The following is a 16,055-nucleotide window of genomic DNA, read 5'->3' as shown; positions in this document are numbered from 1 at the left end:
ACTAATCACAATACAAACAAAATCCACCCGTTTTGGTTGAGCACTTGAAAATACAAAAATTTTCTGTCATCATCTAAATCTCTCGACTAGCTGAGCTGATTATTATTATTACTTTATAAAATAATAAACAAAATAAGAAATATTAGACTACTATTGTAGGCTAATAACACTATTTCCACAATAAATGTAAGTATTTAATAACATAAATAGTAATTATTATTATTCACAAATGTTTTGCATTCCCCTGAGAAACTTTGCGTTCACTCATTGAAAAATGAATAAATGAATTGTACACAGACTTATTTCTTCACACGACATTAATGTTTTTTTTTTCTTTTTACAATATTTTTTTTATTTCAATACGTGAAATGTAATTTTCAAAGGACAATTCAATTTGATTTGCATTTCAATGCATTATCAAACTTCTGTGTGTGTTTTTGCGAGGGAGCACAGTGTTTTTCGGGAGAACACAAAACATTTGCGAGAAAACACAATGGTAAATTTTTTCCTTCCATCTAATATTTTTACCATCACCATTTCCCTTTAGGGGCTCTTATCATACAAACAACCATCACATATTTATTTAGAAAATATATTTAATGAAAAATTTAAAGAAAGAAAAAAGTTTAAAGTTTAAAATGTATATATATTACAAATATTGTTTTACAATTATACATGCTAAAATGCATGAACACATTAAACAACTGCAGTTGATTTGATTTTCCGGAAAAAAAAAAAGTTTTCAACATGTGGTAATATATTTTCTTCCCCCAGATTTACTTTTTCTTTGATGGAAAAACAATGATCATCAAGAACATTTCATCAGAAAAAAGTTACTAAAAACTAAACAGCCTAGCTATTTCCTAATTATATAGTGAAAAACGCAAATACTTTTTTTGTATGTTTTTTCAATGCTTTTTCAATATTTTTAAATGCACCTTGAGTGAAAATGTAAACAATAAATTATTAATCATGGAGAATCCCCCCTCCATTTTTTTTACACACAGTAGAACAACAAATATGGCAGAGACTCAAAGAGGCATTTCATCTTGCCTTTTCATACTATAGTGTGGTAAGAGTTCAGCGGTTTATAATACTGTTGTGTGGTCTCCTGACCATTAAGTGTGAAAAACATACACTCTCTTAAGTCGGCTTTTGTTGCATGCTTAACTTTACTTATTTTGTCACTTAGGATTTTAGATGGTTGTAAAAATAGAAATGTTTCTTGGAATTCAAATGTGGATATCCAGTGTTTATGGTCCTCCTGCATTGTTAAGGGCAGGTTAGTCTCCTCTGGGGTTTGCGCTCTCTTTTTATTGGAACCTGTTAGAAAACAAAGAAGCATTGAAGGTAAAAACAGGGAAAGCGTTTGAACTGATATTCCCATTAATCTAATCATCAATCATCATGTGTCTCTTGATTTCAAAAAGATGGTTTCTACAGAGGCTCTAAAAGGGACATGGTGGTGGACAACTCCTTGAGTTAAGCACTGACTGCATTTCTTTATATTTGAGTCCAAGTTCAAACACTATGAAATGCTCCATTGTTAACATATGGAGCTCTGAAACATTCCCAGTGGGACATTAAAGTCTCTGTCCGAGCTCACAACAGTTTTTGCGAGGGAAGATTTGAAAAATATCTCTTTCTCCCATCCCAAATTTTCCCACCACCACGTCCCTTTAGGGGTTCTTCTTCACATTCACTTGCCATATATAATAGTTGATCAGTTACAGACTTCAGTAAGACAGTTATGACTTTAAAAGACTCAACCAACTCACAAGAGCAACAACATTGAACGTCTTTGAGATCTTCTGTGTCTCGCTGGTGATGTGGAGTTTATAATGTCCACCGAGATTAGCTGCGATGTTAGTGATGGTGAGAGATCCAGTTTTGTGATCCAGTTTCAAACAGTCTATGAATCTTTCTTCATTATATAAGTATTCCTCATCATGTGTTTTATCCCATTTAGCGATGACGGTAAATTCAGCGCAACTGCATTCTTTGGAGTCAGCAAACTTCCAGCATATCCGCTGATTATCCTGTATTTCAGTGATGTCAGTGTGTAGCGTCACAGGTTGTCCTACCGTCACTAATAATGACATGATTTCATCTTTCTCAACAAACTGACCTGGCGAACAAACAGAAAGAGTTTCTCAGACAGGGATCAAACTTGTGCAACACTGTGTGTAACTGAGATCTTGTCCAGCAAATCATGAGACTTCCTACCATGAGTCATTGCAACTAAATGTACAGATACTAATGATGCTGAAGTTATAGATTTTATAAACAAAGCATTTCTTTAATCAAGCTCCTAAAACTGCTAATTTTGATATTGCGGGATCCGTGATGTAACACCAGCAAATACATTTGCATATGCCCGCCTCCAGAGCAGGACATCAACAAATAGTTATACATTATCACATCATAGGCCCCGCCCACTGGCATTCAGTCTCTTAAAGGGATAGTTCATCCAAAAATGAAGTTTACCCCATGATTTACTCACCCCTAAAATCTATTCATGATGAAAGTGCTCCACGCATCTCCAGGGGTTAATAAAGGCCTTCTGAAGCGAAGCGATGTGTTCGTGTAAGAAAAATATCCATATTTAAAACTTTATTGACTAAAATAACTAGCTTCCGGCAGACGGCCATATGCAAGTCGACTAACGCCAAAAGAGTAACACTTGAACTTGATGCACAATGAAATGCTGCACCTGGTTACCCAGCCCTGTTTTTTGAACTGCGAGAGACGTCTAAGCTTATGCCACTACTACATCCTATGTCATACATCGTCAAGTGTTATTTGGTGTAAGTCGACTTGCGTACGTTATTTTATTCGATAAAGTTTTAAATATGGATAATTTTCTTACACGAACACATGGGGCCCTATTTTAACGATCCGAAATGCAAGTATAAAACGCGAAACGGAAGTAATTTTGTGGGCGGATCTTGCGCCCGACGCAAATCTAAAATGGGCTGGTCATACTCATAGGTGTGGTTTGGGCGTAACGTGAAATAAACCAATCAGAGCATCATCTCACATTCCCTTTAAAAGAAGGCACGCTTGTTCCATGGCGGATTGCTATTATAACGGCGGATTTGCCAGGAGCGGTTCACAGCCGAGGAGACCGACGTTCTCGTCAGGGCCGTAAAACACAGAGAAGTGACATTGTATGAGGATGGGAGAAACCCACCCAAATTAGCTTCGGTTAAACAGACATATAATCATTTTGGTAAATGTGTAAGCTAGACTCATGCCTATTTGTCCACATCTTCATGGACACCACAATGATTTCCCTCATGTGGTAATATTGTTCCTTGTAATTATGTATGGTTTGCAAAAATGAAAACTGCTGTGTCTGTGTAGATGAGAGAAGCAAAGTGTATGATCATTGTGCACACGCTACATTATGGCCAAGCATGCGCCCTTAAAATAGCATCTGAATAACGTGCCACTGACTTTAGACGAGGTTTTTCCTGGTCTGTGGCGGAATTGTTTTCTGAAACTGCAAAATAGCACCAGGGAACGTTTGCGCCGGAACACGCCTCCTCTTTCCGCTGAACCGCCCCCGGGAGCGCAAGTTCATTCCCTAATTTACCGGCATGCGTCTGTGGAGGGAAAAGTCCGCTGTGCGCGGGTGCAAAATAGGAATGATACATGCGTCGGTGTACAAAGTCAATTGCGCTGGGTGCAAGATAGGGCCCATGGCTTCACTTCCGAAGGCCTTTATTAACCCCTGGAGCCGTGAGGAGCACTTTTATGATGGATAGATGCACTTTTATGGACTTGGAAGACCCTAGACGAGCCAGGGCATTTTTTTATATAACTCTGATTGTATTCGTCTGAAAGAGGAATGTCATATACATCTAGGATGGCTTCAGGGTGAGTAAATCATGGGATAAATTAAATTTTTAGCAGCAGATATTTGCCTACACTGCATGCGAGCATCGTGAAAGCAAATAGAACCCATTATAACAACTGATGGTGTCTAGACTGATACAGTATACAGATGTGAGTTCAGTTTCTGACAAACTCCACATGCTTGAGTCTGTCGACAACAGGACAAATGTAAGAGTGAAAGAACGTTTGCTTTGACGAGTCCAGTTTAAACAGCTTGTTTGCGTCTCTATATAGACTTCAGAAGATCCCACCCAGACAGCAACATAGTGTCGGCCCAGATCCGGGCCACATCTGTGAATTCAACACGTACCAGAAGATGTGGGCCGGATCTGGGCCGACACTATGTTGCTGTCTGGGCTGCGTCTGAAACAATTGGATTGTTTATTTTAATGGTGCCTGGATCAAGTTGGAAGATTATATGTTTGTTCGGAGCATTTTGTTTTGCAAACAAGGCACAGTGTAATGGAGAGTTTACAAAAAAGTTTTTGTTGAAAGATGAAGCTCTGACTGTATTGGATCTGACAGCAGCTGCATCACAATCCACAAGTAAATGATTTCATAATCCTTTATATGTAAATTATGGTTTCATATGGATAATGTTTGTAAAATAATTACTCGTATACAACAGCGAGTGGGCATTGATACTATTTCTAATGCAATGACTTTAACCAATCATAAAGCTGAGTCCGTTTACTGGCAAGCTTTAGAGAAGCCGCGACTTAAAAACTGACTCACTTTAGTTTAGGGTCCAATTCTCTCTATTAACTAACTACGACTTTTGCCTCAGTGAACTCCTAATTACTACTAATTAATAGTTAGTATGGTAGTTGTTATGTTTAGGTATTGAGTAGGATTAAGGGATGTAGAATATGGGCATGCAGATTAAGGCATTAATATGTGTTTTAGAAGTACTAATAAGGAGCCAACATGCTAGTGAGAATTGGACCCTAAACTAAAGTCTTACCGATCATTTCAGGCAGAGAATTAGAATGAGGGTTAAAAATAATAATAAAAAAAACTTAAGGAATATATTTTACATTTTTTATTTTATTTTATTTTTTATTTAAAGGCCAGTCATGGCTCATTTGATGTCACTGTTTCTGTCAATCTTTTCGGCCCTTTACAACCATTCTGGACGAAACCAAAAATTAGTTTTTCGTTGTTTAATCTAAAACTTTTTGGCTGGAAAAATTTCGGTGCATCACTATTTAAACTGTATCTTACCTTTAGTTAGAATAGCAGTAAGTTCAGCTCCATCTGCTTGGCCTGTATAAAACAATGACTCAATTTAAAGAATGAAGTAGAAGTAAATTCAACCTTTTAATAAAACTCAAATGTTTATTTTATGAAATTAGCTGTTGGTAACACCTACCCTGTAGATCTGCTTGTTTAGATGTCTTGTGTTGATGGTAACGGTAAATACCACACAAAACTGCAGCCGCAGCCGCAACCCCAGCCAGAACACAAACACACACCAGCGCTATTTTACCTGCTGCTATAATGGAAAAAGAGACAGAGTCAGACAGAATCTGAGAACATCTCTGTGAATAAATGGACCTCTGCCATACCTGCACATGTGTGACAGAGTGTGTTGATGTCCAGATGTGTGGTCTGGTTGCTGATGGGATTGTTCAGCACACAGCTGTAGGTGTTTTTATCCTGATATTCCACCTCCAGAGGTAGAGAGAGACTGATGCTGAGATCAGACGCACTGATGCTGGACAATACACTGATTCCTTTGTACCAGGAGAGAGTCACATGACTCACATTCAACACTGATGAACACACCAATGAACATGATGATGATGAAGATGATGATGATGAAGAACAGTTTGAAGAGTTACTGATGATGACAGGAACAGGCAGACGAGCTGGAAAACATGAGAGAATATTATAAAAAATGAATGTAGGCAAATACAAAATAGTTCAATACTGCAATGCAATGAAATTAATTATTTCGCAACTATAGAATGACTCACCGGAAACGATAATACTGAATTTCTTTGGTGGGACCTCTTTTCCACCAATGATCTGTAGCTGAAAAAGTCCAGAGTGATCAGTTGTGGTGTTTGTGATGGTCAGAGATCGAGTCTGATGATCCAGCTTCAGTCTGCCTCTGAATCTCCCATCAAGAACATCATCATATATTGAGACCTTATTGACCAGTCTGTTGATCTGAACTATACGAGTGCTGTCAGGTCCAAATGTCCACAGTATCAGCTCAGCTTTCTGTATTTCAGTAACATCAGCTTGTAGAGTAACAGAATCTCCCTCCATCACGGATAATGTCTTCACTGTATCATCACCAAACACACCTGAAAAACAACCCAAGACATATAAACTGAATATTTTATCATTGACCTTGCTGTTTTCTATTCTATTCACTCTTCATTTATGGAAAAGCTTGGTGTGGATTGTGTGTCTAACATCCTCTTTTTGAGTTGGAGCGACATGAGAGTGAGTACCGGTAAATGATGATTACATTTTCATTTTTTGAGTGAACTATCCCTTTAAGTGCAATAATCTAATTCCCGTCTTTACAGGTCCAAGGCCACTCAGGCCTAGTCTGACTTCGTCAGACTTCTTACTTCCGCTCAATTTCATTTCGCTCCTGTAGTCAGTCTGAGATAGCGTAATAGCTTTCCGTTTTCCTCTGGCCTGAAAACAGCCGGGCCAATCAACGAACAGAGGGCGGGCTGAGAGCCGTGACGTAGACACTGATTGTACCGTGGATGCGTAGATTTACTTCACATAATCTGCAAAAGTCGCGCACAGCCATGTTCACTCCGGTATTTCGCTGGATGGTTTTGTTTTCGCATCATACATGTGTTTACAGTGGAAGTTAGATGCGGCGAGCATGCGCATAACACACGCCATAACCAAACGTCATGTGATTGGCTTACGGGTAACCAATGATTTTAAACTTCAGATAAGCGCCCCCCCGCGAGAGAGAAAACACTTCTCTATTATGCTATTCCAGACTCTGTCTACGAAGCAAAGCGAAGTAGCAGAGTTTGGTATTACCAGGCTAACTCAGGCCTAGTCAGCAAATTTCCTTTGGCACAGATTTGGCACAGATAAACAGCTGAGCTAACAGATTAGATTGCGTTTGCCAGAAAGATATGGTTCACATCTTCTTTGCCAGAACTAAACCAAAGCAGTGCCATAACTCCACCAAGCACGAGCCAAATTTCATGTGGCCCATGTGTGAGCCTTGTATGCAATATTTGCATAGTTGAGTTCTTTTAAAATCTAACTAGTACATTTTTTAGTAGTACTAGTACTAGTTAGATTTTAACTCAAATGTAAATAAAACACTCAACAAAAAAAATACACTTCAAACATAAAACATGCTTTGTTATTAGATAGGCTATACAATCTTTGCATTTTTGTTGGTTTCATACATTTTTGAATACTATAGCACCTGTAATAATAAAAACGTTAATCTGGGCGTTTTTCTTTCTCCAGACTATACCACCAAGACATTTTCTTTTACTTTAAGCTCCAAAAACAGATCTAAATGAACATTAATGCTGCAATTTAAAACATATTAATAATCATCATCGTTACCATAATCATTTCTTATAGTTTATATTTCATGAAAGTTAGCAAAGTGAAAGAACCTAAGTCTCGAAAACGTAAATCTACTCACCATCATCCACGAGTAACGGGACGAAAAATAAAACAAATATCTTCATATGTCTGTACATCTGAGCAAAATGTGGGTGAACAAAGTTGTCCATTATAGATATTAAACACCGTTCGACGTCCACCCGTTTCTAAATGACCTAATTCACATCCTGACAGCGAAGATTATTAACAGTTTCCTTTGATAATTAGTTTTATTGTATTAATAGCCACCTTAAGACGTTTATCCGAGTGAAAATCATTGGTGACTCTTCTGAATTTCAATGCTGGGTAAATCTATAAACGCAGTAAATCCGTATTTAAGGGGAAGTAAGTTCATTAGAATTTCCCATAGACAGTAAAAGAATTTCCCAATGAGAACTTGAATGAATAACTTTCCATACACTCATACCGGAAGAATCACTCCTTAAACTAATGTTTTGACATTCGATCTGCATTCAATACAGTGATGAATATGTGTTAGAAAGTGCTAGTGCCACCACCAACAGGTCAAAATTCAAGGTCAAACTTTTTGTTCATGACAAGTGTACCCGCACTTCCTGAAAAGAGAAGCCAAAACATTTCTATCGTCCCTGGTGTCTTAAACCCCACCCTCTCTCTATATGATCCATCAATTTTTTTTATTTTTTTTTAAGATTGTTTCTGTCGTTTTGAGTAGTTCTTATTTGACATAGATACAACACAATTAACTTCATGAGATTTTTTTTATTATTATTAAAAAGTAAAACAACAACAACAAAAAATTGTATTTCGTTGTGAGGCTAAAAATGAGTTATCAAACTGTCTGCAGTCTCTCATTCACATTACACAACTGTTTGAAATAGCACCACTTTTAACTTAGATTGCCCACTAGAGGGCAGAAAACGTTCAAACATACACAATGTCATTCATAAACACTGAAAAAAATTAAAACTGACTCTATAAAATGTAACAGACATGCAGTAAACACAACATTGACATCATAACACTTTGTCATGTTACTTTTCACAGGTAAACACCATTCATTTTAAACACTTTTCCAGTTGTAAAGGCTCATAACCGCAGAACATTTTTATTTTGAACAAGGATAATGTAAAAGTTGCTAAAAAGTGGTTTCAGAGACATCTCCATTCATTAGTGGTGATTTTGTTCCTTTTGATGCAGTCTCTCCATTTTCAGAGGAATCTGAAAGAAAACAAAGATTCTTATTTGAAACATTTAGCTCTCTTTTATTTTGCTCTCATTTCTTTTCTTGTAAACCAAATCTGACCTTTTCACATACCATGTGATACTGATATGATTAATGAAGTATAAACAACAAACACTGAACTGTCTACTACACTTGATTATTAAATAATATTTATTTTAATGCATTATAGGAAAATTCAGTCAAACAACCCAGTAAAACGTATAAATGGTTCATTTCAGAGCATCTAACTTGTTCACACTGACAGATTTGAGGTACTCACTTAGGACAATAAATGTTTTGGAGATCATATTTTGTCCAATTCCGAGAATTAGTTTATAAATACCAAAGTCTGTAGGTCTGATGTCATTGATTGTGAGATATCCAGTTTGTTGATCCAGCTGTATTCTGCCTTTGAACCTCTCATCATAATCATCACAACCGCTATTGTTCGGTTTATTTGCTCTGTTGATGACTAAAAAAGGATTTGTGAGATCTGTGCCTGATTCTCCAAACCTCCACTGTAACACATCGAAGCGTTGTATTTCAGTGAGGCCGGTGTTTAGAGTGACGGACTCTCCCAACATCACTGACACGGTCTTCATTACGTCTGTTTTATCCACAACTTCACCTGGACAACATACAGGAACACAGAGAGAGATTAAACACTCAGTATGAGCATGATATAACCAGTAGCTGGACACTTGACACACTTTTTATTTATATTTTTTTAGAAATCATCATAATTTCACAAGAACGGTGTTTTGAAATTGGACATTGTTTTAAGTACTTTAAATCCTTCACAGTTTTTTTTTGTGTTAGCAACTTCAAATTTGTAACACAACTTGATTAGACATATTGCTTTGATTTAATAGCAATGGAGTCCAAATTATTTTGTAAAAATATATTTTGTATAAAATAAAAGTTTAGTTCAGTATATTTGCTCTACGGTAAACATAAACTTTGTTTTTTATTCTTCCATTAATTGAATTTCTGTCAGGCCCATTATCGTCACAGATGAGTGGCAATTAGCATACAGTTTTTAGCATACAGGATTTGACGGTATGGTTCTGTTCTGGCCTAGCATGGATACGAGCAGGGAGAGCAGCGATAACCCCCTTAAGGTAAATAGAACAGAACCAACATAAATGTATTACAGATATCATTAATGTCAATATTTTAATGTACAAGATAATTTGAGAAATTATCTCAAATCAGAATGCGAAATCCTGACTGACGAGAGGTGGAGCTGGGGAGGGAGGAGGGTAATTCGCTCCTGAGAAACACGATACCTGCTGATAATACTGATAGAGCATATATATGAATACAGTGATAGGTATTCCTATTCTGCCGTGCAAAGGCAAAAGACCGTAACTTCGGTTTTGGTCGAAAACGAGTTATTTATATTTTTGGCACATTCAAGACCTCCTTTATCATGTGGATAAGTATCTTGAATCAATTCCGTTTTTTTTTTCGAGAAAATAATGATTTGTCTTAACAGTAACTTCCAAAAGCCCATGAGAAACCAAGGCAGAACACCGTAACATCAGTTACCGCTCTTTGGCTTTGTTTTGGAACGCTCAAATTACGAGTTACGGTGCTCTGCCTTTGTTTAGCCGCGCGTCAATATGAAGTTACTGTGCCGGTGTTCTATCACATAATGCTACCTACCAGATTGTACGGTTATCTGCCTTTGTTTTACTGTCCATTCAAATTAAAATTACGGTGTAGCCTGTGTACTTTGAACAGCTGCCATCAGTCCCTCTAACTTCTGATGTCCTCAGAGCTTTGTCCTGCGGTCAGAACATTTAGTATGGTCTGAACCCGCCGTCGACAAACGTTCGGTATCGATCGCGAAGGATTATGTAGAGTTGACAGAAAAACGTTACACATTTCCATATCAGATGAATACAACCAAGAATTAAAGCCCCGCCTCATTCAGTTCGGGTACTGGACCTGGTTGAAACACTCATGCATCTAGCTGGCAGAGTGCCAAAACTTCGCCGGCGCCTTCAGCCCCGCCCTAAACGCGATCGAGCCAACGCTGGACTAATATATCTATGGAGGTATTCTGTCATGTCAAATGTATTAATAATGCCATCAGAATGCAACCAAAGCACAGGATAGCAATAAGTAGATGGCTATAAATAATTGTAAATCATACAAAATAAATGCCATGATCACTAGATTTTATACAGGTGTTACTATAATGATTTTGTTAATGGTGATCAGCAACTAAATATTGATAATGTGGAAGTTACTGCCTTTTGCCTTGGCATGACTTCTCACTTTTTGCTGACAATACAAAGGCAGAGTACAGTAACTTTAAAATAGTGGTCAAAATGTATATTATGTATATAATTTCCATTACTAAAACATCTATTTGCCAGATTTCCAGTGTCCTACCTATAATTAATTTGACGGGACAACTAAAAATCTTTAAAGTCATTTTTCTCAGTTCCACACTCTAGCGACTTAAGGTCTTTTGCCTTTGTAGGGCAGAGTAGGTATATGTGAATCAGTTGAGAGTCAGCTGAGGCGAGTTTAACTGACGTAACTTGCCAGAACTGACGCTACGCTTGATTTCTTTCACTTCTGCAATAAGCTGCTGAGTGGCTTCTTTAAAGGGTAACTGAACCCTAAACCAACTTTTTTAGTTAATGATCTGTAAGAATGGGGCTTTATTAGTACTGTTCATTGATTCGAGTAACTTTTTGGACATTTGGGTATAAAGTGTTTTAATTCTACAATATATGGTGTAAAATTGTCTGAGTGCTGCCCTCTTCAGGTTGAACGGTGGCTACTGCAGTTGAATTTTCCTATTGGATGTTTGCGGTACTACGTGACGTAAGCAGGTTCCAGCTCACCACGCCCTTGGTACGAGCTAGCGTATATTTATCTGTATTTAGTACAGTGGTCAGGAGGGTACGTAGGTGTAGTGTTGCTGTTTGCAACAGCACTGCTGGACTGCATAGCTTTCCAACAGACTTGGAAATGAGGCGCCAGTGGTTGCATGCACTTGGCCTGGAAGACCGTGAGTGTGACACCTGCATTTTACGCGGGATTGCTTCTCCAACGCAATAGAGGTGGACATGGGCTTCTCCACACAGCTTGCGCTGAAAAGCGACGCAGTGCCAAACGCTGCTCCTCCTGCATGGACTCCACCACCGCAGTGGCGTCTTGATGTGAATGATCATATATATAATCATAATTTATGGTTAGGCTAAAGTTAATCCTCTGGGGTCGACAAACGCGTCGGCGCATTTTGCTGGATTTTTTCACATAGCGGCAAAATATGAATATGCCTACAGAGAGCGTGCGCTATTGACATCAACTCGATAAAACTCATCAGATGCATGTACTTTACGTCGTCTTGTGACCCTGAGGAAGTATTTATTTTCACTCAGACACTGGCCCCATTCTCCCTTGCACTGCTGCTTCACTAGCATCGTCGGATGCCGATTGCGATGCAGGAGTTAAGACCGCAGTTTGAGCCAGCGGCTCGAATTGATATGGCTCTGGCCCTGTGTCCACAGACAATTCACCCTCCTCCACTTCAGGTGAAGGTAGGGGAGAAAAGTCCTCGACTTCAAATGACAGCTCTGTTGCAAAGCTACTTGCGTCACTCCAGTCACTCTCCATTTTTAGAGAGTCTGACAGCAGGACTCTCAGGTGCAGGCCCTCCCGCTCACGGTTCGTCCCCTCTATCTCCGCTGGGGTCTGCCCACTTTTACACCATTTTTCAATATTGCCAGTGGGTGGAGTCAGGCTCTGACCAGGGGTTTAGTTACCCTTTAAAAAAATAGCATTCATGAAATTTAAGTTTAGCTCTGTGCTCAGAAAGGGATCAGTTAACAGGTTAATACTGATAACCAGAGCAGATCCTATGAGTTTAATGACATATTGGACATTAATATTAGAGAATCTTACCATTACTCAGCTCAGTGTATTCTTGATTTGGAGTCTGGGCTGTTTAAACACAAACCACAGACTTAAGTTTTTTTTTACACTTTTCCACAATGTAGATACTCTTGCTCTATCTGTGAGTAATACTTACCCACTTGATGTGTTTTTCTATATTTCCAGTAGATACTTAACATCCCAGCTACAGACAAGACTAGTAGAGTAACTACTATACCAACAAAGATCATCACCACGTGACTGAAGGGTAAGCTCTCGTTTGCATTGAAACTTGATGCATCCACTACGAAACAGTAGATCAGAGAGTTAACACATAATACCTTTGACCTGCAAGTAGAGAACAGAACACATCAGTTAACAATACTACTGCCGTACCTGCACATGTGTGACAGAGTGTGTTGATGTCCAGATGTGTGGTCTGGTTGCTGATGCGATTGTTCAGCACACAGCTGTAGGTGTTTTTATCCTGATATTCCACCTCCAGAGGTAGAGAGAGACTGATGCTGAGATCAGACGCACTGATGCTGGACAATACACTGATTCCTTTGTACCAGGAGAGAGTCACATGACTCACATTCACCACTGATGAACACACCAATGAACAATATGATGGTGATGATGATGATGAAGAACATTGTGAAGAGTTACTGATGATGACAGGAATGGGCAGTGGAGCTGGACAACATGAGAGAATAAACAGGCAAAAGATCAACCTCAATAAATGAAAAAATTATTGACACCTTGATGAAGTCAAAATAGACTTACATTGAAGGATCTATATATCATTAAAACTTGAAGTTGGACTGTTAAAGGCACACTATGGGGGGGGGGGGGGGGGCGGGGGGGGGTTGGCTGGAAAAACCAGCAATGCAAGTTTGAGAGGTGGCGCCCGACAAATCTTGCAAGAATCACGACTTGCTTTACGGCACAACGCCACATATCAACAACATATGAAGCAGCCTCTATGAAAGACACTATCACGCATTACAGACGTGAATCATGTCAGGGTCGACGAAGAAAATGCGGTCGGAAGAGTCAAGGAAAAGAAAAGGGTGTTCGAGGCGCACATACAATACAAACTGCCGACAGTTCAACAGGGCGTGCGCAGCTCTTAAAGGGGCCACACCTTATTTCCACTCATTACAGCTTCCATCTTAAGCCCCTTTCACACAGAGATTCCGGAAAATACACGGATAAAGTGACCCGGGTTCGTTTAATTCAGAGAGTGCGTTCACACTCAACCCGTAAAAATCCCATAAAGACACGTTTATGGTTTCTCTCTTGAGAAACCACACTTGTGCATTTTTTTCTCTGATTCGATCATAAACTTGCGTATTACGTACCGTTTCACTAGCTGACGATCGATCCCGGCTTCAGCGTCATCACTACGACACGGCATTATTACGGCTTCTGTTCACACAGCGCGCATTCTGGGACTGAAGAACACGGCAATGTTACTAGGTCCCCAACCTGGCATCAATGCCGGCATCAATCCCGGGTCGTGTTTGCGTTCACACAGAAAGAGCTCTGGCAAATTGCCGGGATCATCGCGCTGTGTGAAAGGGGCTCTACTGAACAGGTACAGGTATAGAGGGGGGAGGGGATCAGGCCATGAGTGCAGAGACTGCTCTGCGCGAGTGGTATTTACGACAGTAACATTAAATACATATACTCCACCGCGACTCTAGGGGTCGCTGTTTGACAAAAAATGGAAAAATGCTTAGTGTCCCTTTAAGCAAACATTCACAGTATGCTAACATTACACATATCCATCAATGTAATTATCTCAGTCACAAAAAGTAACACTAATATTGATAATAAGACCAAAATGCAATTGTAAAAAGTCCTAAACATCACCCATGTAAAATGGCAATGAAAACTCTCCACTTACACTGTCTCTTTGGGTCGCTCACCACAAATTATATACTTAGGTCTCAGGTTACTAGGACAATATTGTACGTTCAGTATGGTTCAGTGCTGCAATGCAACTACAAAACTACTCACCAGAAACGATAATACTGAATTTCTTTGGTGGGAACTCATTTTCACCAATGATCTGTAGCTGATAAAGTCCAGAGTGTTCAGTTGTGGTGTTTGTGATGGTCAGAGATCCAGTTTGATTGTCCAGCTTCAGTCTGTCTTTGAATCTCCCATCAAGAACATCATCATATAATGAGACCTTATTGACAGCGTTGATGATTTGAGCTATTCGAGTGCTGTCGGTTCCAAATGTCCACAGTATGCGTTCATATTTCTGTATATTAGTAAGATCAGTGTGTAGCGTGACATAATCTCCCTCCAACACTGACTTATCATCACCAAACACACCTGGAGAGCAAACATAACCAGTTTCTAAGATTTTCATTACGTTGAAAAAATCCAAATTAGGTACTGAGTAGGCTATCTTAACTTAATGATCGCGATTTCATTAGCCTAGTGACGTAGAGAAGTGAAAGTGAAAGACTCGAAACTAAAGACTTACCTTTCAGTATAAAGCATAAAAATAAACCAGCGATCTTCATTTTGTTGTTTATGTGAGTCAAACGCGATTTAATAAAGACTTCTTGCGTTCTTGAATTTGTTTACGGTTAGCCTAACGTTAGCCTCCAGCGCTCCGTTTAGCAACAGGTCTACGATCATCTGACTGCGACACAGTTTTCTTACTATTAATATTTTTATATCTAACCGACTGAACAACAATAAAGAGACTTTATAACTAAGTAAGAATCATTAGTGGATTATTCTTTGGGAATCATGTTGATGCCCTGAATCCAGTATTTCCGCCTTTCGAGTAAAGTAAGACATGTTAAATGATCGGAAGTTGAATTTCCTCAATCCCGTGGGATATCTTTCAGTCTCATCCACCTAATGGAAAACGTTTTGAAATGACGCACTGAGTTTCTATGGGTCTTAAACCATATATGTGGCTGCTTTAACTGTTCCAGTGTTATTAAGTGATTTTATCAGCATTATTTTTTAAAGTTATGATTTTTTTTCTTTTGCTATATTGATACTGAGTTATTTTTTTTACAACATAAGCAATACTTTGTATACAGTGTTGTTAGTGTACACTTTTGTTGTCGAATAAAAAAATATATATAAGTAATGTACCATGATAATAATAATATCAACATCAATAATAATAATAGCATGAATATTTAAATCTGGTGCATTTCATAGGTAGTTTAAGAATAAGTCCAAAAATATACTGTAAGGCAAAACCAATGTTTTTTTGATTAAAAAGCCTATTACAATTATGAAAATATGACAATATTTTTGGTAAGTTTATAATGTAATAACAGTTATTACTCCATGAGAAATGTATTACATTATGAGCTCAAGATTTTATTACATTTGAGAAAATTATTACAATATGAGCATTTTATTACAATAATAATACTTATTACATCATGTGTAGATT

The 16,055-nt window shown here is 38.4% G+C and overlaps 2 protein-coding genes across 3 annotated transcripts; both read right to left on the bottom strand.

The window, feature by feature from the left end:
- Nucleotides 1-915: 915 nt before the first annotated feature.
- On the bottom strand, nt 916-8,095 carry LOC307169997 (uncharacterized protein). The gene is made up of 7 exons (XM_079890924.1): nt 7,553-8,095; nt 5,880-6,215; nt 5,469-5,771; nt 5,273-5,395; nt 5,125-5,166; nt 1,779-2,128; nt 916-1,323 (listed from the first exon to the last, which is right to left on the bottom strand). The coding sequence occupies exons 1-7, from the start codon at nt 7,641-7,643 to the stop codon at nt 1,273-1,275; spliced, it is 1,296 nt and encodes a 431-aa protein (XP_079747050.1). The 5' UTR covers nt 7,644-8,095; the 3' UTR covers nt 916-1,272.
- Nucleotides 8,096-8,235: 140 nt separating this feature from the next.
- LOC307169998 (uncharacterized protein) lies at nt 8,236-15,501 on the bottom strand. 2 transcript variants are annotated; one of them, XM_079890925.1, is made up of 7 exons: nt 15,117-15,501; nt 14,639-14,962; nt 13,010-13,309; nt 12,771-12,917; nt 12,644-12,682; nt 8,997-9,344; nt 8,236-8,712 (listed from the first exon to the last, which is right to left on the bottom strand). In XM_079890925.1, exons 1-7 carry the CDS (start codon nt 15,154-15,156, stop codon nt 8,630-8,632), a joined length of 1,281 nt encoding a protein of 426 aa, XP_079747051.1. In that variant the 5' UTR covers nt 15,157-15,501; the 3' UTR covers nt 8,236-8,629. The 2 variants fall into 2 exon arrangements, with proteins under 2 accessions (XP_079747051.1, XP_079747052.1); XM_079890926.1 differs by having other exon boundaries at nt 8,236-8,679.
- Between the last annotated feature and the right edge of the window lie 554 nt (nt 15,502-16,055).

This window comes from Squalius cephalus (assembly GCF_949319135.1).
Source record: "Squalius cephalus genome assembly, chromosome: 13".
Lineage (NCBI taxonomy): Eukaryota > Metazoa > Chordata > Actinopteri > Cypriniformes > Leuciscidae > Squalius > Squalius cephalus.
The sequence above is the reverse complement of the archived record's forward strand: the minus strand, read 5'-3'. Positions and strand labels throughout refer to the sequence as shown.

What these genes read in the sequence shown, in the direction of transcription:
- LOC307169997 (XM_079890924.1), bottom strand. Translation starts at nt 7,643, where the DNA reads ATGGACAACTTTGTTCACCCACATTTTGCTCAGATGTACAGACATATG. An exon ending in CCCGTTACTCGTGGATGATG is followed by an intron (nt 6,216 to 7,552) that starts GTGAGTAGATTT and finishes GTTGTTTTTCAG; the next exon opens with GTGTGTTTGGTGATGATACA. An exon ending in TAAACAAGCAGATCTACAGG is followed by an intron (nt 5,167 to 5,272) that starts GTAGGTGTTACC and finishes TGTTTTATACAG; the next exon opens with GCCAAGCAGATGGAGCTGAA.
- LOC307169998 (XM_079890925.1), bottom strand. Translation starts at nt 15,156, where the DNA reads ATGAAGATCGCTGGTTTATTTTTATGCTTTATACTGAAAG. An exon ending in ATTCAGTATTATCGTTTCTG is followed by an intron (nt 13,310 to 14,638) that starts GTGAGTAGTTTT and finishes CATGTTGTCCAG; the next exon opens with CTCCACTGCCCATTCCTGTC. An exon ending in ATACACTGAGCTGAGTAATG is followed by an intron (nt 9,345 to 12,643) that starts GTAAGATTCTCT and finishes TATGTTGTCCAG; the next exon opens with GTGAAGTTGTGGATAAAACA.